Source organism: Phyllostomus discolor, chromosome 13, assembly GCF_004126475.2.
Source record: "Phyllostomus discolor isolate MPI-MPIP mPhyDis1 chromosome 13, mPhyDis1.pri.v3, whole genome shotgun sequence".
NCBI lineage: Eukaryota > Metazoa > Chordata > Mammalia > Chiroptera > Phyllostomidae > Phyllostomus > Phyllostomus discolor.
In genome coordinates, this window is record NC_040915.2 from 41,324,111 (window position 1) to 41,344,866 (window position 20,756).

The 20,756-nt window shown below is 55.9% G+C and overlaps 2 protein-coding genes across 7 annotated transcripts in view; one reads left to right on the forward strand and one right to left on the reverse strand.

The window, feature by feature from the left end:
* POLE (DNA polymerase epsilon, catalytic subunit) overlaps window positions 1-15,837 on the forward strand; it is a 39,409-nt gene extending 23,572 nt beyond the window's left edge. The window contains exons 33-49 of one of the 2 annotated variants that reach the window (XM_028503580.2): window positions 947-1,087; window positions 1,286-1,439; window positions 1,513-1,619; window positions 1,806-1,982; window positions 2,060-2,283; window positions 2,416-2,636; window positions 2,898-3,102; window positions 4,122-4,295; window positions 5,058-5,183; window positions 6,480-6,612; window positions 7,975-8,173; window positions 9,003-9,134; window positions 9,281-9,474; window positions 13,132-13,332; window positions 13,662-13,787; window positions 14,352-14,441; window positions 14,583-15,837. In XM_028503580.2, the coding sequence (XP_028359381.1) occupies window positions 947-1,087; window positions 1,286-1,439; window positions 1,513-1,619; window positions 1,806-1,982; window positions 2,060-2,283; window positions 2,416-2,636; window positions 2,898-3,102; window positions 4,122-4,295; window positions 5,058-5,183; window positions 6,480-6,612; window positions 7,975-8,173; window positions 9,003-9,134; window positions 9,281-9,474; window positions 13,132-13,332; window positions 13,662-13,787; window positions 14,352-14,441; window positions 14,583-14,696 (2,718 nt within the window). In that variant the 3' untranslated portion in view covers window positions 14,697-15,837. The remainder of the gene's footprint in view (window positions 1-946; window positions 1,088-1,285; window positions 1,440-1,512; window positions 1,620-1,805; window positions 1,983-2,059; window positions 2,284-2,415; window positions 2,637-2,897; window positions 3,103-4,121; window positions 4,296-5,057; window positions 5,184-6,479; window positions 6,613-7,974; window positions 8,174-9,002; window positions 9,135-9,280; window positions 9,475-13,131; window positions 13,333-13,661; window positions 13,788-14,351; window positions 14,442-14,582) is intronic. The other variant, XM_036014497.1, reaches the window with a different exon arrangement.
* Window positions 15,838-17,262: 1,425 nt separating this feature from the next.
* On the reverse strand, window positions 17,263-20,370 carry P2RX2 (purinergic receptor P2X 2). 5 transcript variants are annotated; one of them, XM_028503599.2, is made up of 12 exons: window positions 20,136-20,368; window positions 19,875-20,010; window positions 19,699-19,770; window positions 19,531-19,606; window positions 19,351-19,447; window positions 19,134-19,214; window positions 18,904-19,042; window positions 18,469-18,599; window positions 18,179-18,269; window positions 18,021-18,086; window positions 17,859-17,936; window positions 17,265-17,675 (listed from the first exon to the last, which is right to left on the reverse strand). In XM_028503599.2, the coding sequence occupies exons 1-12, from the start codon at window positions 20,309-20,311 to the stop codon at window positions 17,571-17,573; spliced, it is 1,248 nt and encodes a 415-aa protein (XP_028359400.1). In that variant the 5' UTR covers window positions 20,312-20,368; the 3' UTR covers window positions 17,265-17,570. The 5 variants fall into 5 exon arrangements, with proteins under 5 accessions (XP_035870392.1, XP_028359397.1, XP_028359400.1 ...); XM_036014500.1 differs by having other exon boundaries at window positions 17,266-17,544; window positions 20,136-20,367; XM_036014499.1 differs by having other exon boundaries at window positions 17,263-17,936; window positions 18,904-18,958; window positions 20,136-20,370.
* Window positions 20,371-20,756: the final 386 nt, after the last annotated feature.

The window sequence follows — 20,756 nt, forward strand, 5'->3', positions numbered from 1 at the left end:
TTCACATAAGTGGGATCTTACGGTGGGTGGTCCTCTGCCTCCTCCCCTGGTGGGTCCTCGTCAGCCCCACCTGATGTTTCTGAGCTCCCACCACGTAGTTTAGGTGAGACCTGTGTGCTCAGAGCCAGGCTGAGTGAGGAGGGTTTTTGGAGACGGTGAAACTCCAACCTGGAGACTCAGCAGAATGTGGATGTGGAGAGAGACAGGGAGGGTGTGGTGCAACGGGATAGGTGGCCGGAACTCCTATAGCTTTCTTGGATGTGACAGTGGAACTTTGTGGGAGAATGTCCTTCCTTCCAGAGTATTCCACCCTTTGGGTTCCTCTCTGACTCCCTTCTCACCAGGACTGCCCTGTTCTGTGTCCCCCAGGGGCTCCTCTCCTATCCTCTGGCCAGGAAAGTATGGTTTCTTGTGTTTTTTGCAGCTTGCACCCTCATAAACCCTGGAAAGGACAGAGGAAATAAACTAGGAACACCTGCCCCTCCCAGTCGGAGAGCTTGTGTACTTTTCAGAGGCCTCAGGTTGCTTCTGAGTTATTCTCCGAGCTTTTAGTTTTACTCATTGGAGAGTAAAACGGGGCGTACTCCACAGCTGTGGGCACCAGTAGTGCTGGGACTGTTTTTTTGTTTGTTTGTTTTAATTTTTTTTTAAGATTTTATTTATTTTTAGAGAGGGAGGGAGGGAGGGGGAGAGAGAGAGAGATAGAGAGAGAGAGAAACATCAATGTGCGGTTGCTGGGGGTTATGGCCTGCAACCCAGGAATGTACCCTGGCTGGGAATCGAACCTGGGACACTTTGGTTCCCAGCCCGCGCTCAATCCACTGAGCTACGTCAGCCAGGGCTGCTGTTTAAATAATGTGTGTGCATGTGTGTGCACCTGTGCAGGGTGTGTGTCAAACATTCACAGCTTAGCCATGTGACGAGGTCATTGCTGTGTTGTCTCCAGGTGAATCGAGCCCTTCCTCGCTCCAACATGGTCTATAACCTGTATGAGTACTCGGTGCCGGAGGACATGTACCAAGAACATATCAACGAGATCAACACTGAGCTGTCGGCCCCAGACATCGAGGGCGTGTACGAGACGCAGGTAATTTGCCTTCCCAGCCGAACTGAGCAAGGAGCTAGCTGCGTGGGACAGAGGAAAGAAAACCCACATGGGGCACGGGTGGGTAAGCAGCAGTCCACCCCAGGGACAGAATCTCAGCAGTGTGTCTGCCCCACCTGGAGCAGAGGGCTGTGCTCCGACTGCGGCCCCTGTCAGCGCTGCCCACCCTGATCCTCCCAGGTGCCGTTACTGTTCCGGGCCCTGGTGCACCTCGGCTGTGTGTGCGTGGTCAGTAAACAACTGGTGAGGCACCTGTCAGGCTGGGAAGCAGAAACCTTCTCTCTTGAACACCTGGAGATGCGCTCACTGGCCCAGTTCAGCTACCTGGAACCAGGTATGGCTTGTGCCGGCGCCCCCTTTGGCCCTGTCTCCACCACGTCTCGGGTGACCTGCGTGTTCTTCTGTAGGGAGCATCCGCCACATGTACCTGTATCATCACACACAAGGCCACAAGGCGCTCTTCGGCATTTTCGTTCCCTCTCAGCGCAGGGCGTCCGTGTTTGTGTTGGATACCGTGAGTTCCTGGGCTGGGGCTGTGGGAGGGGACAGACCAGTGGGCAGGACAGAGTAGCCCCCAGCCTTGTTTCCAGAAGCCTTTCCCTGTGAGTGCCTGTGACATCTGAATTAGAAGGGGAACCACAGGGGTGGAGGTGTCAGCTGCACCCCCTTCTGGGGGAGGGCTGACATGGGCCTTATGCAGGTGCGAAGCAACCAGATGCCCAGCCTCAGCGCCCTGTACTCGGCTGAGCACAGCCTCCTGCTGGAGAAAGTGGGCCCTGAGCTCCTCCCTCCCCCCAAACACACATTTGAAGTTCGGGCTGAGACTGACTTGAAGACCATCTGCAGAGCTATCCAGCGCTTCCTGCTGGCCTACAAGGTGAGTGAGGTGGAGCGCTGCCGTACGAGCCCCTTCCCCAGGCCGGATCCCCACAGCCACTTCTTCCCTGTGCTTAGGAGGAACGCCGTGGGCCCACCCTCATTGCCGTGCAGTCCAACTGGGAGCTGAAAAGGCTGGCCAGCGAGATCCCTGTCCTGGAGGAATTCCCGCTGGTACCTGTCCGAGTGGCTGACAAGATCAGCTACGGAGTGCTGGACTGGCAGCGTCACGGAGCCCGGCGCATGATCCGCCACTACCTCAACCTGGACACCTGTCTGTCACAGGCCTTTGAGATGAGCAGGTGAGCAGAGCACAGGGCTGCTCTTGGCATGTGTGCGTCTCTGCCCACCTTGGTGTTGCCAGCCGGCCAGTGTCCTGCAGCAAGTCGGTCTTCTCTGGTTTCCACGCCCTCGTGGGGCCGACCCCATTGCAGGTACTTCCACATCCCCATTGGAAATCTGCCCGAGGACATCTCCACCTTTGGCTCCGACCTCTTCTTTGCCCGCCACCTCCAGCGCCACAACCATCTCCTTTGGCTGTCCCCCACATGCCGCCCTGACCTGGGTGGGAAGGAGGCTGATGACAACCGCCTCGTTATGGAGTTCGAGGACCAGGCCACCATGGAGATTAACAGTTCAGGCTGTTACTCCACAGGTAGGTGGGCACGACCCCCAGGGGCTGCTGCTGCTGGTGTTTCTGCCGTTTGTTGCCACTCTGAGTTGGTGAGAATACCCAGCACGGACCCTCGGGACTCAGCCGAGCTGGTGTGAGACGAGTGTAGGGCGGGCTCTATGGTCAGCCACAGCTGGGTGCTCATCTGTCGCCCTGGCAACCCCAGTGCTTCTGAGGTAGTGCTTGCTGGGGTCAGGCTCTTTACCCAGGGTGGCCAGTGCATAAGCGTGTCTTTGTGTGCAGTGTGTGTGGAACTGGACATTCAGAACCTGGCCGTCAACACCATCCTGCAGTCTCACCACGTCAACGACATGGAAGGGGCCGACAGCATGGGCATCAGCTTCGATGTGGTCCCACAGGCCTCCCTGGAGGACATGATCACTGGCAACCAGGCTGCCAGCGCACCTGCCAGCTATGACGAGACGGCCCTCTGCTCCAGCACCTTCAGGTGCCCAGGGCTGCAACCCCAGAACATCTGACCTTTTGTTCTTGTGATCTCTCCTCTCCAAAGGCAGAACAGCTGAGTTTGGGGTCTAGAAAGAATGTTAGAAATCCTTTTAATCTCTGCCCTTGTTTTGGGAAACGAAGAGCTAAAATAGTGCAATTCAGGCTTCCACCTGTTCACTCTGTGGAGTCAGAAGCCACCGTGACGACAGGTGACAGTTCCCCATCCTGTGTGTTAGGCCCCTTCCTATGGCCAGAGGCATGCCCACAGAACACTAGTCAACTTGGGGTGTGGGTGTTTATCGAGGTGTGGGGCACACAGCAAGACACAAATGTGGGTCTCAGCCAGGCAGAGGGTGGTGCAAGTTACAGACTTCGGGTGTCAGGAGAATTGCTGTGACAGGGAGACGCTGGGGCAGAGATCATGTGTGCTCTTCACAGCCTGCACAACCCCACATGGGGGGGGGTGGCCATTGCCCACTAGAGATGCAGAAACTGAGGCACAGGCCAAGAGCATGCTTGTGGTCACACTGTGGCTGAGCGGCAGGGTTGACATTGGAGAGTACACGTCAGCCCTGATGCCTTTCCAAAGAGGGCTGGACTTGAGAAATGGCAGCAGAAAGGCCCAGGGGCAGGTGCGCAGAGAAGTGGACAGTTCAGTCCTGAAAGGCGGCAGAACCAACCCTCCAAGGGAACAGCTTCATGGCACCATGTGTGGACTCACCTGAGCAGTGTCGCAGGGCAGTCACGGGAAGACGGGGTGAAGATGGGACTGCCCTGCAGGAGAGGAGGCCCTGGTGGCCTCCACTGTCTCTTGGGGGTCTCCCAGCAGGCTGAGGTGCCTGATGTATTCTGCTGATTCTGGTCTGTGCTAGTGCCGAGGGTGGGGTTGTGTTGAGCAGTGGGTTGCGAGGTAGTGGAGCCTGGCCTCATCTGAGAGGCACAGGGAGCTGCACAGAGCCGAGTGACCGGGTTTAGACGCGGGGTGGGAGACCGTAGAGGACATGCTCTCACCCCTTCCAGGATCCTGAAGAGCATGGTGGTGGGCTGGGTGAGAGAGATCACGCAGTACCGCAACGTCTACGCCGACAACCAGGTGATGCACTTCTACCGCTGGCTGCGGTCCCCGTCCTCGCTGCTTCACGACCCCGCCCTGCACCGCACGCTGCACAACATGATGAAGAAGCTCTTCCTGCAGTGAGTGTTGCCAGCCACTGCTTCCCTAGACCCAGCACCTGTGGGACCATCGTGGCTTCACACAGCCCCTTCCAGAGAGGGGCTGTGATGCAGTCTTTCTGCTGTGTTTTTGCACAAGCAGCTGTACACCATTTCTTCTGCACCTCCTCGTTGTAGTCAATGGTAGATCTTGGAGGCCTGCATGACGATGTACCAGCCATAAAAGTGGACACTTAGGCTGTCCCCAGAACTTAGGCTGTTACAAATAGCCAAGGAATGGCCTTGTGCTTGAGGTCCTGTGCAGTGTTCTCCAGGGAGCGGTGCTGTTGCAGGTCTGGTAGGTTTTGTGACTGGGAGAGAGCTGACGGGGGTGTTCCAGCAACCCAGGCCCCACCCAGCATGGTGGGTGCTGGTGGTGGCCTCACGGCTGAGCAGCTGTCTTGTAGGCTTTTAATTTGCACCCTTGTTATGAATGAAGTCTTCATATCCTTTGCCCATTTCTCTCTAGTTTTGTTGTTTTTTTTCTCATTGATTTGTATGAGTTCTTTCTAATTAACCATAATAATTAACCATTTTCTGTGATATGAATCGCTCGTTTTTCCCTTTGCTTCTGTGTGGCTTTGATTATGGTGAGTTTCCCACACAAATCTTCACGTTTTGTTGCTCCTGGGTTCAAAGTGTATTTACGGTGGCACTTGTGCTTCAGATCATCAGCTTGTTCCTCGTGGTGTCTGTGGGGGTCTCCGTGGCATTTTGAGGGTTGATTCCACACTTGGTCCTCAGGCTCATCGCAGAGTTCAAGCGCCTGGGGTCATCGGTCGTCTATGCCAACTTCAACCGCATCATCCTGTGCACCAAGAAGCGGCGGATTGAGGACGCCCTCGCCTACGTGGAGTACATCACCACCAGGTGGCAGCACTGCCTCACCCTGGCGCTCCCCTGCTGTCCTGGGCTGTCTCCTCTCAGACCTCCTGTAGCGTGTCTGCGGCGTGTCTGTAGCAGCATCCCTGCCAGTGCCATCCTTCTCCTACCTTGATTTCACCTTCATTTCTGAAAGATATTTTCACTGGGTATAGAACTGTATGTGGATCTTTTGAGTCTTTTTTCCCTTCTCTGTACATCTTTCTGGATAATTTCTGTTATCTTTAAATTCATCAGTCTTCAGCAGTGTTTAATCTGCCGTTAATCTCATCCAGTATATTTTTATTTTGTATGTAGTTCTGTCTTCTCCAAAAGCTTGGTTTGGGTCTTCTGTGTTTCTACAGTCTACCTAATATGTTCAGTCTTTCCTTTAGATTTTTAAAAAAACATTTACTGTTATTATTTACTGTTACATTTCACATTCCTTTTTTTTTTTTTTAGATTTTATTTATTTCTAGAGAGGGGGGAGGGAGAAAGAAAGAGAGGTAGAGAAACATCGATGCGCAAGAGATACATTGATTGGTTGCCTCTTACTGGGGGCCTGGCCCGCAACCCAGGCATGTGTCCTGACTAGGAATTGAACCAGCAACATCTTGGTTTTCAGGCTGGTACTCAATCCACTGAGCCACACCAGCCAGGGCTCCTTTAGCTTTTTGAACACGTGGATACAGTTATCATAAGTGCTCTCATGTCTTCTTCTACTCTGTCAACCATGGTGTCAGCTCTGATTTGTTGCAGTTGGTAGGTTTGTCTCCTTATTCTGTGTGGTGTGTTTCTCTGCTCCTTTGCAAATGGTGATGTTCAGTTGGATTCAGGTATTGTGGATCTTGCCTTGTATGTTGGATGCTGTGGCATTCCTATAACTATTCTGGGGCTTTATGTTCTGTTACTTAGAAACAGTTTGATTCTTTGGGGCATTCTTGAGATTTGTAGGCAGGTCCACAGCTCACTTCCCCACCCTTGAAACAAGACTGCCATGAGCATAGCCTGGTGCCCGTGCTGCGAGGCTCCCGGGTGGCCGTGGGAGCAAGTGTGTGGGGTTGGGCTCTGGGGAGAGTGCAGAAACCAGCCTCAGAGGGCTCAGCTTCTCTGCAGCTCTCATCTCTCCTGCCCTCCACAACATCTCTGTTATTCCCACCCAGCACAGAAGTCTCCTTACTACCGTTTGTCACTTTCCATAGGAAGTTTGAGGGATTTAAATCAGTAGAGGGTAAGAAAGCGAGTGGGGAATGAAGGGAGAACTATTGGTTTCATTTAAGCAGTTTCTGTTTTGCTTCTTTTTAGCATTCATTCTAAAGAGATCTTCCACTCCTTGACTATTTCTTTCTCTCGATGTTGGGAGTTTCTTCTCTGGATGGATCCCTCTAACTATGGTGGCATCAAAGGAAATGTTCCATCTCGTATCCACTGTGGACAGGTACGGTGACCAGTCCTGGAGGCTGAAGTGACTTTGGGGTCCCCATCTGTTTAGCACACGCTGTGGTCACAATCAGGTGCCAGGTCTGGGTTGAGCAGCAGCAAACACGAGGGTCCCTGTTGTCATGCCTCTGAGGGAGAGGTCATGAGCAAGCAGACAAGCGGGTGCAGGATCAGGGTCAGCTCAGGATCAGCAGCTGGGGGCAGGGGCTAATGGAGGTGGGGGGGTCCCAAAAGCCTCTGAGGAGGTGACAGGAAAGTGGAACTTGAAGGAAGCAAGGCTCAGCAACTGGTGTGAGGCAGCTGTGAGCCTCAGGGCAAGGGTCGAGGCAGCTGTCATGGTCACGGCCAAGAGCTGACCAAGGCAGGCACTTGCACTTGAGGTTGCGATGGAGACTTGGCTTTTAGTGATGGGGATTCTGAGCGGGGGGAGTATCGGGCCCTGACTTGGGCTCCGCGTGGACAACTGTAGGAGCCCAGTTAGTGTCATCCCAGGGGCGGGGCAGGGCAGGGCGGAATGAGGGAGAGGGACGCAGTGGGTGCTGAAGGTGGTGGATATGGGGCAACACAGGGGTGCTGTGCTGTACGTGTGGGCTGTGCCTAGGTGTGTGAACCTAGACGGGACAAGAGTAAGTGTAGGATGAGGGGAGCCACGCTCTGTGGGGACGGGTAGTAGTTTTCCACATCTGATGTTTGCTCAACAAGCGTAAGGTAGAGGCATATGGCAGGTGGTGGCAGGGGCATCTGGGAAGGAGCTGGGCATGGGAACTTGGGGTCATTCATGAGTGTGGCAGCTGGGACTTGGGGGTTTATGGGTTGTGAGGACTGAGCCCTCCTTGGGTGGGTCCCCATGAAGGAAGAGCCAGCAGGTGGGGAGACATACTGCTGACAGCTGACGGGAAAGGCTGCCCCTGGATGCTGTGCTGGGGTGGGAGCCCCGTGGGGACCCAGGCAGGAGGTTAGGAGGTGCAGGCGGTGTAGATGGGTCACAGGAAGGCAGTGGTAGTTACTGCTCTGGAGGAGGTGGATGTCAGAGTTCACGTGTTGAAAGGGAAGCTGCCCTCCTGGGAGATCTGGAACTCGGACTAGAGACTGGTTGCCCGGGGCATTATTGTTTCTTTCCTTCCTGGGCCATGGGAGGGAGCAGTTGTGGAGTGAATCCTCAAAAGGGCAGAGTGAGAGTAACGGTCTCCGTCTGCAGACTGCTGCTGAGCACCAGGCACATCAACACTCCATGCGCATTAGAGCGTCCGTGGGCACCTGATGGGCTTGGGGGGAGGGGCCGGAGGAGGTGGAATCAGGTGGACCAGGTTCAGCACGACTCAACTCGGGCGTGCTTCCCGCGGCTGGGACTGTGTTACAGCAGGACTCCCCAAAAGGGGGCAGAGCGGAGGAGGAGGAGGAGGAGGAGGAAGAGGAAGAGGAGCCTGAGGGCGAGGGCGAGGATGATGATGGTGTGCAGGAGCCAGACGTGGAGGACTTGCTGGAAAACAACTGGAACATCGTGCAGTTCCTGCCGCAGGCAGCTTCCTGCCAGAGCTACTTCCTCATGATCGTCTCAGGTGAGCTGCCACCCCAGCTTCACGTCTGCGCCATCCGTGGAGCAGCATGGCCCTGGCCTCTTGGCTCACAAGAAGGTGAGCAGTTGGGAGATCGGGCTTGCGGAGCCTGAGCCCAGTGTCAAGGTTCCTGAGAGGAGACCCTCACCCTCTCACCCAAGGGGCTCCTAGTTCTGCCCCAAGGTTCGTGTGGTAACTAAAGACAAACCCCTAGCAGGACAGATGGAACACTTCCTGACCAGCTGCCCACAGGCTGGGCTTTGAGGCTGACCTGCTGCTGACTGCTCTCACTGATTTGGGCCTAAAGGGCCCAAAGGTGTAGAGTTTACAAACCAAGTTACCCAGGTGGATGTGCCAGTGCCGCGTATAAATGAAAAGCCCATTGTAATTCAGGGCTAGTCGTAGGATGGAACAGCTAATGGTGAGCTCTGTCACAGTCAGCAGACACGTCACTTATCTATGATTATTTTGTGGTTTTGTCTACTTGTCCTTAGTCTTACTTTCTTAGGTTCTTTTGAAACATGAGGGCATGGTGGGTCTGGTGTGCTGTCCCAGGAGTCAAGTCCTTGTCTTTGTTGCTGTCCAGCAAAGGCTGGCAGGAGTTGCCTTGTTTAGACGGCGCTCTCTATGGATAAGCTTGGGCATCAGCATGCCTAGCTTATTTACATTTTTGTGGTGGACTCTGGCTCATCTAAATGTACTAAATAGAAGCATTGCCAGTAACCACATTTCAACCCAGGTTGGCCAGCTGTCTAACCAGCCACAGGGTGTCCCCAGACTCTGGGTGTTCTGGGTGCTGGCAGCTCTCAAGGCCTGTGCCTCCCTTCTGCAGCGTACATTGTGGCCGTGTACCACAGCATGAAGGAGGAGCTGAGGCGCAGCGCCCCAGGCAGCACCCCCGTGCGGAGGCGGGTGGCCAGCCAGCAGTCACAGGAGGCCCAGGGGGCAGCTGGAGCCCTTCCCGGTGAGTACACCCTTGCATGAGGCCACCGCTGCACCTGTGACCCGACCCCCATGCTCCTCAGGGTCCCCACCTCTAGGGCGGGGTCCCCAAGTCCTTTCCTCAGCATCCTTGTCACTGTGCAAGATGGGGGTCTCTCCTCTTCCTAGGAATGATCACCTTCTCTCAAGATTATGTGGCAAACGAACTCACTCAGAACTTCTTCACCATCACTCAGAAGATTCAGAAGAAAGTCACGGGTTCTCGGAACTCAGCTGAGCTCTCGGAAATGTTTCCTGTTCTTCCTGGTTCTCACTTGCTGCTCAATAACCCTGCTCTGGAGTTCATCAAATACGTGTGCAAGGTAAGGATGCTCACTCTGCCCTCTGTGTGAGGCCAGGGGCCAGGAGTAAGCCACTCGTTTGTTCCACAGACACCCCCTGCATGCTGCTCCATGCAGTCACTGTGTGAGCTGCTGGGGGCTCGTGGAGCCTGCACTCCAGTGTGGGGGACAACAGCTCAGTGAGGGCAGGTGTGCTCAGGGAGCACAGGTGCTGTGAGCTGGACTTGGAGAGCAGGGCAGGTGAAGGGCCCTGTGAGAGGACGTGGGGCTGAGACCACAGTGACCAGGAGGGCTTGGCCATATGCAGACCCTAGGGGAGAATGGTGTCTGCGCAGAGGGGGTGCAAAGGACTTGGGATGGGGTGATCTGGGGGTGCTGGTGAAATGACAGTGTCTCGGTCACAGGCGCTAGGGGGCCAGACAGACCAGAGACCACACAGAGCTCCTGAAAAGTCCAGGCTTCCGTGGAACCTAGAGAAGCGCTTGTGTGGATGCCAAATGCCTTTCTGGGAAGGGAGACTGAATCAAACGTGGGGTAATGTTTCCAGACAAGGACAAGCAGGCGCCCTCCCCTACAGAGCACTTGCTGCCCATTAAGTCACCTCCCGGCACACTGCACTTCACAGTGACAGACGCTCAGGATCAAGTGACCTCTGGTTGTGGTGGAGAAATGGTATAGTGGACTGTTTCAGTTCCTCAGTGGACTTTAGACTTTTTAAAATTTGTTTTTATTAAGGTATAGTTTACATACAGTAAAATTCACCATGAGGTTTGGCACAAGCACACAGGGTACAGAATGTTCCATCACCCCCTGCAGCTCTTGTCCCTGTGTTTACTTTTTAAAGTGTACACACAGCACCCTGGCTGGTGTGACTCAGTGAAGTGAGTGCAGGCCTGCGAACCAAAGGGTTGCTGCTTCGATTCCTAGTCGGGGTACATGCCTGGGTTACAGGCCAGGTCCCCAGCAGGGGGCGCACGAGAGGTAACCACATATTGATGGTTTTCTTTCTCCTTCCTTTCCCTTCTCTCTAAAAATAAATAAATGAAATCTTTTTTTTTTAATTTAACTTACATGCAGTTAAAAAAAAAACTCTCTGGTGTGCAGTTGTTGGGTTTTAGGAGGGGTAGAGTTGTGCCACCAACAGCAAGGTACACAGCAGTCACCCCCGAGAGGTCCCCGTGCTGCCCCGTGGGGCTCTCACTCCCTGCTCTTACCTCTGCCCCTACCTGGTGGCCTCTTCCACAGTGTCACGAGGGGAACTGTGGGCCTGGCCTCTGTCACTTAGCACGGCACCCTGCGGTTCTCCATGTTGTGCATTTCCACCCTGCATCTCTTCCCGGCCAGGCCATGCTCCAATCTGTGAGGACCAGTTTCTCAATTCACTCACTGACAGGGACATTCAGTTGGTTTCACTTTTGGGTGATTATTAATAAACCTGCCAAAATACTTGCATACAGGGTTTTGTGTGGATACAAGGTCTATTTCTCTTGGGTAAAACCCTAGGAGAGGGGACTGGGCTGTACTGTCTGTGTGTGTTCTGAAGTGGCTGCTCTGTTGGTGCTCTCGTCGGGGGCAGCCCAAGTCCAGCTGCTGTGCCCGTCCCCCAGGATTCGGGCTTGTTCATGCTCAAGGTTTTAGCTGTTCACACAGCTCTGGTGGCATCTTGTGTTTCACCTTGCATTTTCCTGATATTAATGATGCATTTTGTTCATGTGCTTACTTGCTGTCCATACGTCTTTGATGAAATTTCTAATCTTTTGCCTATTTTGAAAAATTGGATCATTTTTCTTTCTGTTGAGTTTTGAGGGTTCTTCATATATTCTGGAGACAAGTCCTTTATCAGATATTAATTTCCCCGTATTTCCTCCCAAGCTTTGGCTCATTCTTTCAAAATTGTCTTAACATTGTTTTCCAATGAGCAAAGGGTCTTAACTTGATCTAATTTATCTTTTTTTTAAAGATTTTATTTATTTATTTTTAGAGAGAGGAGAAGGGAGGGAGACAGAGAGGGAGAGAAGCATCAATGTGTGGTTGCCTCTCATGTGCCCCCCACTAGGGACCTGGCCTGCAACCCAGGCGTGTGCCCTGACTGGGAATCAAACTGGCAACCCTTTGCTTCGCAGGCCCATGCTCCATTCACTGAGCCACACCAGCCAGGGCTAATTTATCTTTTTTTTAAATGGATTGAACTTTTGGTGTCATCTGAGAAACCTTTGCTTTAACCAAGGTCACAAAGATTTTCTCTTGTTCTCTTCTACAAATCTTACAGTTTTAGGTTTTACATTTAGTCTGATCTGTTTTGAGTTAATTATTGCATAATGTATAAACTTAGAGATTGAGGCCCGTATCTCTGCATAGAGATTGAGGCCTGGATAACTGCACAAGCATATCCAGTTATCCAGCACTATTGCTGAAGAGTGTCCTTCCTCCACTGAATCCCCTTTGCACCTTTTTCAAAACATAATTGGCTGTGTGGGTCTGCTCCTGGATCTCCATCGATCTGGACATCTGTCCGTCTTGATTTCTGTGACTTTATCAACAAGTCCTGAAACCAGGTAGTGTGACTCCTCTAGCTGCATTCTTCTTTTTCAAAATTGCTTTGGCTGTTCAGGTTCCTTTGCTTTTTCACATAAACCTTTAAATCAGTATATCAGTTTCTACCAAATGAAAAGTCCTTCTGGAATGTCGACTGCACTTCGGACTCTGTAGGTTAATTTGCAGAGAACTGACACTTCGTTGTTGAGGTTCTTGGTCTATTTCTTTAGGACTTTGACTTCCTTCATCAGAGTTTGGGCTTTTCAGCATATATTACAGTTATTTACAGCGTCTTCAGTTTCCAGTTCACTGTTCATACAGTGGAGTTTTGCGTATTAATCTTGTACTTGCAACCTTGCTAAACCTTAGTTCTTGTGGCCTTTTCGTAGATTCTTTAGGAATCTGCAGGCTGTTGATCCTCATTACGTGTAGTGTTTGTGAGCTCACCTGCTTGCTGAAATCTGCTTGTCTCACTGCTAGCGTAGGCTTCCAACTGGACCGTAATCAGTCTTCCCAACAGTGGCCTCTCTGTGGCGTCTGGCTCTGGCTCTTGGCATCACGCTGGGACAGCAGGGCTACAGGGGTGGAGGGGCCTCTCCTTTCAGACAGGAGGGTTCTGTGATGCCCCCTCAGCTCTGCAGGCCCCTAGGCCAGCCTGAGAATTCCTCCTCCCTGGAAGGTAGGCATCAGCCACTCTGCATTTGAGATGGTGAGGCTCCAGTAGACTCAGGACTGCCTGTCATTCAGGGAAAAGGAGCCAGTGACAACAGGCAGGGCAGATTTTGGTGTGTGCCAGAGTCCCCAGAGCTGAGGAAGCCCTGTGATGTGGGGTGGTGCCTCCTCCACATTGGGGAGCCACAGACGTAGATCTGTTCTGTTTTGAGTTAATTATTGCATAATGTATAAACTTAGAGATTGAGGCCCGTATTTCTGCACAAGCATATCCAGTTATCCAGCACTATTGCTGAAGAGTGTCCTTCCTCCAGAGGAGACATCTCTGCCCTCTGACCTCTGACGGGATAGGAAAGCAGGGGATGATGCTGAGAAGCTGCCACTCTCACAGTCGGCCACGAGGTTCTTCAGTCCAGACGGAGCAGCAGGAAGGCCTGGGAGCTGTCCTCACCCATGTTCTGTCCTCTGCAGGTCCTGTCTCTGGACACCAACATCACAAACCAGGTGAACAAGCTGAACCGGGACCTTCTGCGCTTGGTAGACGTGGGCGAGTTTTCAGAGGAAGCCCAGTTCCGAGACCCCTGCCACTCCTATGTGCTCCCAGAGGTCATCTGCCACAGCTGTAACTTCTGCCGGGACCTGGACCTGTGCAAAGAGCCCTCCTTCTCTCAGGTGGGCAGCACCCATGCATGAGGGACCCATCTCCACCTTTTGTGGGTTACAGCTACTGGGCCCCTGCTAGCTATGACATGAATTAGAGCAGGCGCCTTTCTTAAGGCACTCAACTACCACATGCTAAAACACTGTCCCAGTAAACACATGAGGACAGTGATGCGAGCGTGCCCTGGAGCTGAGTGAGCTGCTGCACAGTGATGTGCCTGTCGAGAGAGCTGTCCTCTCTTGAGTGTCGTCTCAACGCTGGTCTCCAAAGCCCAGTGCAGGGACGCTGCCAAGGGAGGCTGGGCAGAGGGTGACCTGCTCCCTCCCTGTCCTCTGCCCAGGATGGGGCCATGCTGCCCCAGTGGCTCTGCTCCAACTGTCAGGTCGCCTACGACTCGTCAGTGATCGAGATGGCCTTGGTGGAGGCCCTGCAGAAGAAGCTGATGGCCTTCACCCTGCAGGACCTGGTGAGCAGCTGGGGCCTGGTGCTGGTGCTTTTCTCCACCCAACCCACCTCCGAAAGGGGCTTCTCAATAAGCAGTTTGTACTCAAGGGAAGCGATAGCTGTTGGCGTGTCAGCTCTCAGGTCATATCATGGTCCTCCCAGATGACCACCTCTTTGGTCAGGCCTCATCCACAGCCCAAGTGATTCAGTCTCATAGCATTTATGGGGCATCTATGATGGCCAGGTGCTGAACCCTTCATTGTAGTGAAGGGGGATAGCAAGCAAGGTCAAGTGTGTGAGTGGGATGAGTGTCGAGAAGTGATGGTGTGTGTGTGAGAGAGAGAGACAGAGGGGATGTTCAGCACTGGACACGGGATCTCTCAGCAAAGACCCGAGGGAGGTGTTGGGTCTGGGCAGATACCAGTATGCCTGGTGTGACCTGGAGCAGGTGGGTGCCCACAGCAAGGGTGCAGGGAAGCAGCTGGGCACTTGGGTGAAGGCCACTTGGAAGTCTCGACTTTACCCACAGGTGAAGTGCAGGCTGTGAGGGACAGGGTCTCCTGACCGGGGCTTTTCCTTGTTTCAGATCTGCCTGAAGTGCCGGGGTGTGAAGGAGACCAACATGGCCGTGTACTGCAGCTGTGCCGGTGACTTCGCCCTCACCATCCACACCAAGGTAGGGCTGCTGCCTCCTTAGCTGTTGCCCTGTCTGGCCCGTGCCCGGCCCACAACCACTTTCTCCCCACACTCCTGGGCCATGGTCTGCATCCTGCACCTCCTTTGGGACTGGATCTCACGGCAACTGGTCTTTCTGCAGGTCTTCATGGAGCAGATCAGAATCTTCCGGAACATTGCCCAGCACTATGGCATGTCATACCTCATGGAGACCCTGGAGTGGCTGCTGCAGAAGAATCCCCAGCTGAGCCACTAGCACGCCGGACACTGTCCCTCTATCTGCCCCAGCTTTCCAACTCACAACCATGTCCAGGACACAGCGCCACAGAAAATGACCGTCAGGGAGGTTTTGGGGAGCAGATCACAGCACCCAGACCAGCCAGGGCAGGAAGTGTCCCACGTTTCGGTGCCTGGTCCCAGCCTTGGTCAGGGCGGCCATGGATCCAAGAGCATCTCCCGCAAGGGGCCCTGGCGGGTCATTCTCTCTGCGTCCACGTGTGTGGACTCTGCCGCACAACCCTGCCCCTGCTGCCCCACATCTGCACCCAGCTGCCCTCAGGGTCATCTGTTTGAACTGAGACCTGAGAGTGACTGAAGGCAGACCCAGGGCAAGGTGACGCCTGAGTGGGAATCTGCAGCCCCTGGTCCCCAGGCACTTGTTACCCTGGGGACGCTCGTCCCACAGCATCTGTGGGCGAGGGCCCATCCAGGAAACAGGACCTGGTAGGTTCCCAGGACTTGAGCTTCTCTGTGGAAACTTCCTGGCGAAAGAAGGGGCTGTAGGGTGCTGCGTTGGGTGCAGCCACCTTGTCTGGGCCAGGGCTTCTCGGAGGGGCCTGGCCACAGCCGCCTTCCCTCAGAACCTGTGTGGGCCCAGAGGAGCCCCCCCACCGCCCCCGGGAGGGGTGAGGAGCACCATTGACTGTGGGCTTCACAGCATATGTTACCATCTGGATTTTAGAAAAATACTATTTCGCCCACATTTTAGGTTCTTTTCAGGGGAGGAAGGAAAGAGCAGCAATTTTGTTGGTTGGAGGCCAGTCCTATACTTGCTTTAGCCTCTGGGATCATTCCAGGACCTCTGACCCCACAGGGCACCCAGCTTGGGGCTGTCTGCCCGAGGGGACCTCAGCACTTGAGTCTGTTCAGAGCCCCGCCCTGCACAGCTGGAGCTGGTGGGATGGGGAGCACCCGGGCCCCTTGCTGAGCGCCAGCTTCCCCTCTATCCTGCCTTCAGCCCCAGGACATACGCCCTGTGCACCTCATTGTTAACGAAATGCACTGGAAACAGGGAGAGCTGGTGAGGCAGCAAACTCAAACCCCAAGTGGTGGGCTCAATAGAAAGCCCGGGTGGGCCTTGGGGCCTCGGCCTGGTTTAAACTCGTCCCTGTAGCTAATTTCTGTGTCATTCAGTTCCACTTTGAATTGTCATCTGAATTTCATGTTTCTGAAAATACATGCTGTGTGTGCTCAGCCCCTCAGTCTCTAGAAGGGAGGCTGAGCAGCTAACGGCTATCTGGCTGGGTTGGCCCCTGGGTGCCGCTTGCAGTACTGGCCAGGCCCAGTGGCCGAGAGAAACCTGATGCTGGCTGGAAGGTGGACGGAGCCCAAGTCAGCCCCAGATGGAGATCAGATCAAATTAGGGCCAGGGGTGGGGGGAGCTAACTAGGCTTCCTGGTAGTGATGCCAGAGGCCTGCTCAGGGGTGGAGGTGGGGGCCGGCCTGCAGCCTCGCCCTGGATGCTTCACTCCTTGTCCCTGCTGCAAGATGGGGCCCTGGTACCCTGGACTCTAGTTCCCAGCAGCTCCCTGGAGGCCAGCTTGAGTGGGGGCATTTGGGGTACAAAGCACTGGTCACTCGTGGGAAACCTGAGCCCCTGGCCCTGGTTCTTGAGCTTGCAGCCCAACCCCAACTAGAAAAGCCAGTTTCTCTGAAACTAGAGCTGGACATCTGTGAGCCAGGCACTCAGGATGCCACGGGCATTTGGGTGACCTGTACAGCTGATGTCCCAAGGACGGGAGGTTCTGTAGGGGTGGCTGGGTGAGGGCTTGGGGAGTGTTTGCTGGCTGCAGCAAGTGGGGCAAGCCCAGCTGTCAGGTGTGGGTGGGTAGGAGGGTCATTCAGACTTGGGGATTCCAGCTGGTATGATCTGAACCCTCCCTTCCCTTGAGCCTGGGAGTGATGGATCATGGGTAAGATCTGTGCAAGACATTTGGCTCATGCCTCATCACGCCTACACATGTCTTCTCATGCCTATATACTTGCTGTGACTTGCTAGAGGAGCCGCTGTCCACAGAGCAAGGTCTGGCCAGGCAGGGCAGCTGAACAGGACGACAGTTATGGCATCTGAGGATGCGATAACCAGATTACCCCCATGTCTGACCAGGCTGGCGCCAGCACTCTGCATTGGAAACCCCTTTTCTGTCTGACCGAATTCCCACCCAGCCCAGCAGTACTCAAAACCCGGAAGGGCACTTGGGTTTAAAAGAGGACATGAGCTTTCATTTCTCCCGGTACGACTCCACCTCCCTCCTGGCTTCTGTCTGTTGCCATCCTTTTCCCTTATTTTAAGGGTTAGGACCTAGGTGACCCCTGCAGGAAGCTAGTGAACATACTAACGATGCTGAGAGGAGTGGGGGTCCATGCACTCGGCCTGTCTCCCACCCCCACGGGCCCATGAGTCAGATGTGACAGGGACCTGGCTGGACATGGAGGGCAGCAGTGAGCCTGCACACTGCACCAGCCTGGTTGCAGCCCCTGCAGCCCCTGCACAGGGAGCCACTGTTGCATTTGTCTTCAGGGTCTCGTGTTCTCCCCAAAACAGGAGGTCTGACGGTTGTGGCCACAGGTTTATTGGGTTCTGGACACATGATTTGCTGAGCAGGCAAGCAAGGGGTCTGGGCTGTGTGGACGGGGAAGGGTGAGGAGCCTGTGTGGAGGTCAGGAGGTGGGGGGCAGCTGGGATCAGGGTGCTGCCCCCTGTCAGCCCACAGCTCAACTGCATGGAGATCCTTTGGCTCCCAGTCGTGTGGAGGCATGTTGTATGGGGGCAGGGCCTGGGCTCTTCACGCAGGTCCCAGCCATGCTTCAGGGCCAGACCCAGCCTTAGTGGGGGGAGGTGGAGGTGGGCTCAGAGCTGGGCTAAACCTCGGGGGTCTGTGAGCGCAGAGTCCTGCTGGGAAGGCTCGGAGGCCCAAGGCCCCGGTCCTGCACCCCGATCGGGAGTGTCCACCATCTGCTCAGACAGGGCAGACATGGGACAAGGCCGTGGCGGCAGGATGACCTGGGCCTGACTCTGCCCCTCTTCCTGTGGCCTGCTTGGGTCTGTGGAGTAGGGACAAGGGGGCGGAGGGGCCTGGCCCAGAACAAGGGCCAGTGTCACCGGCCAGCTACCTGGGGAGTCTTTTGGTGTACACACCTTGTCGAATTTCTTATGGCTGTAGACTTTGTTTTTGTTCATGAATGTTAGCAAGATCCAGTCACACAGGAAGGAGCCCTGGGGCCAGCAAGACAGGCGTGTGAGGGCTGGGCAGGACCCCCGCCCACCGCATGTGTTCAGACCCCAGTGTGTGTGCCTTACCACCCCAATGGAGGTCAGCGCTGTGGCCAGGTTAATGATGGTGGGAATCAGGCTGAACTTGCCTGCCTGGGGAGGAGAGGCTGCCTTAGACCATCAGGGATGGGCTCACGTGGGGGGCATGGAGCTGGACCAGCTGAGCGCCAGGCCGGCCGGTTTACCTGGCCGTGCACAATGACATCAATGCGGATCCCGTAGGCCTTGATGAGCGTGCGGGTGGTGCTGCCGTTAATCTTATAATACTTGGCAAACCTGGGGTGGAATGACCGGGAAGCATGTCAGAACCTGGGACTGAATGACCGGCTACCTTGACCCTGAGGAAGCGGCAGTGGGTGCCTGCCTGTCGCCAGAGGGGCAGCTCCAAATCTCCACTGACCACTGGTGTCCCTGCCATCGAACACCTGCCACAGCCAGGGTGGATGAAGACCCAGGTGTCCCAAGGCCAAAGTACCTGAAGTTGTAGCCAGAGGAGGCCGGGGTGTGCTTAGGGTCGAGTCTCCGGAAGGAGTATTTGGGGTTGCAGTTCGATGCTGGCAGGTCCAGGTCACAGTCCCAGTTGATAATGACCCCAATGACACCACCCTGCCCAGAAGTGGCCACAGAGATGGGGGTCAGGGCAGGCACACAGTTACCAAGAGCCCTGGGGTCCCATCCTGAGGCTGTGTGGGGTGCACATCATGGGGAACCCAGGGCAGCTCAGGGCCTAGGGCTTGGTGAGCACCCCACATTTGAGGCACGAGGAGACAGTAGGGGTGTCTGTGGCCATGAGTCAGTAATGCAGCAGGAATTACGCATAGCTGGGGGGGCACCCGATCGCCTCTCTCCTCTGCGTGAAGGGCCCCGCTGGCCACAGCCGCAAAGGGACTGGGCAGGCAGAACCCCTCACCGTGTGCGCCAGCTCCGTGAAGTTCTCCCCTGCCCGCTCCACGATGAAGCCCAGCCTGAAGATGGGGCAGTACAGGTGCGACACTTCATCGAACATGCAGTGCTTCAGGTAGCTGTCCTTCCGGTTCTCGATGTTCCCCCTGGGCACGCCAGCACGTCGGGTGGGAGGGGCATTCTCGGGAAGCTGCGCCCACCCCAGCCAATCCCAGGTCCCCACCCTGAGACTCTTACTTGGAGAACTGGAATTTGGGGTAGTGGATGCTGTTCTTGATGAGGATGGTGAAATTTGGGGCCATCTTACCAAGAAATTGGCTGAGGAGGCAAGACTGGGTGTGTTTAGTCCCCCCCAACCCACTGAGCCTCCCGGGCCGCACTGCCCCCCACCCCCACTGAGGAGGAAGGAGCAGTCGCTGGGGTGGACTTGGGTCCCAGGTGGTAGGGGGCGCACCTGACAGAGGCCCCATCTTCCACAGGGCACCAGCCAGACACCTCGCAGGTCTTGGAAGCCCCGTGGTAATAGGGTACGCAGCGCCCAGTCCGCACGCCTGCGGGAACACGTGCTCAAGTAAAGAAGGGACGCCCCGGCCCGGGGCCCCCACCCCACCGCCCCCAGCAGGCGCACACGGACCATTTCCCAGCATGTCCAGCTCTCCCGCCACGCAGTCCTCGTCGGAGTTGCAGGTGGCGTTGGAGACCCTCACACTCTAGGGAGAAGACGGCTGGGTCACAGGCCGCACAGCCTCCGTCCCCAAACACAGCTGGGCCCTCCCCTGCCCCGCCCTTGACCTCGTCTCACCTCGGGGCAGGTTCCCAGAGTCTGGGAGGGGGTGACCTCGATCCTGGTGATGATGCTGAACACGCTGCCTCCCTGGGCTCAGAAGGAGGGGACAGTTGGTGGGCGGGGGGGGGCAGCTCAGCCACCATCCGTCCCACCCTTTGGCGCGGGGCGGGGGGGGCGGGAGCGGAGCTCACCTCCGGGGGCTTCACGTACTCCTCCACGTCCCACACTTTGTGCTCCGACGAGGTGATGCCCTTGACTTTGGTGATGACCGAGCTCTCAGGGCCCGTCTCCCGGTCCTGGTAGCTCTTCTGCACGATGAACACGTACCTGTGGGAACCCAGGGCCGCTCTAGAGCGACGTCGGACGCCGTGTTCTCACCCCATCCCCGCCCCGGGGACCCCGCGTCCTCTCCGCCCCCCGCCGGGGGACCCCCAGCCTCCGCGCGCACCCACCACACGAAGTAGAGCAGGATGAGCAGCTGCACCAGGCGGTACACCACGCCCAGGCGCCGGTTCTTCACCACGATCACCTTGGGCGTCTCGTAGTCCCAGAACGCGGACCAGCAGCCCCGGGCCAGGCGCCGGGCCGCGGCCACACCCGCCGGGGGCTTGGGCTCTGCGGCCGCCATGGCCCCGCCGCCCGCCCGGGAAGCCGCGGCCCGGAGCTCGGACGGTCGGGAGAGTGGGACGCTGCGCGCTCCCCGGGGTGGGGCGGGGCTGGGGCTGCCTCCCTGGGCGTGGCCTCGCCCGTCCCGTCCCACCCCAGGTCCGCGTCCCCCGCGGGCTGGGGGAGCCCGGTGCGGACTCGCAGCGCACCTGGCAGGTGTCACCAATGGGGGCCTCGAGCGGGAATCGGCGGAGCGGGTGCAGCGGGAGTCGTGGGGAGGGCGTTCGCTGGGAAGACCCTGGGCGTCCGGGCGGGGGCACTTTCTCAGGATGGGGCGCAAGACGTGGCAGAGCGCCCGCCTCCTCCACGTCTCCACCGACTTCTGCGCAGCGCGCACGGAACCCGAAGGGCAACCCTTTTTAAAAAACGCACAACGTTACAGGTGATTGTACTCCGATAAAGCTGTG

Coding starts and splice junctions, on each gene's coding strand:
- P2RX2 (XM_028503596.2), bottom strand. CDS start 20,311: ATGGCGGCCGCAGAGCCCAAGCCCCCGGCGGGTGTGGCCGCGGCCCGG. Junction 19,448..19,530: donor GCTGGACATGCTGGGAAATG/GTCCGTGTGCGC, acceptor GTGTTCCCGCAG/GCGTGCGGACTGGGCGCTGC. Junction 19,043..19,133: donor CCCAAATTCCAGTTCTCCAA/GTAAGAGTCTCA, acceptor TGGCGTGCCCAG/GGGGAACATCGAGAACCGGA.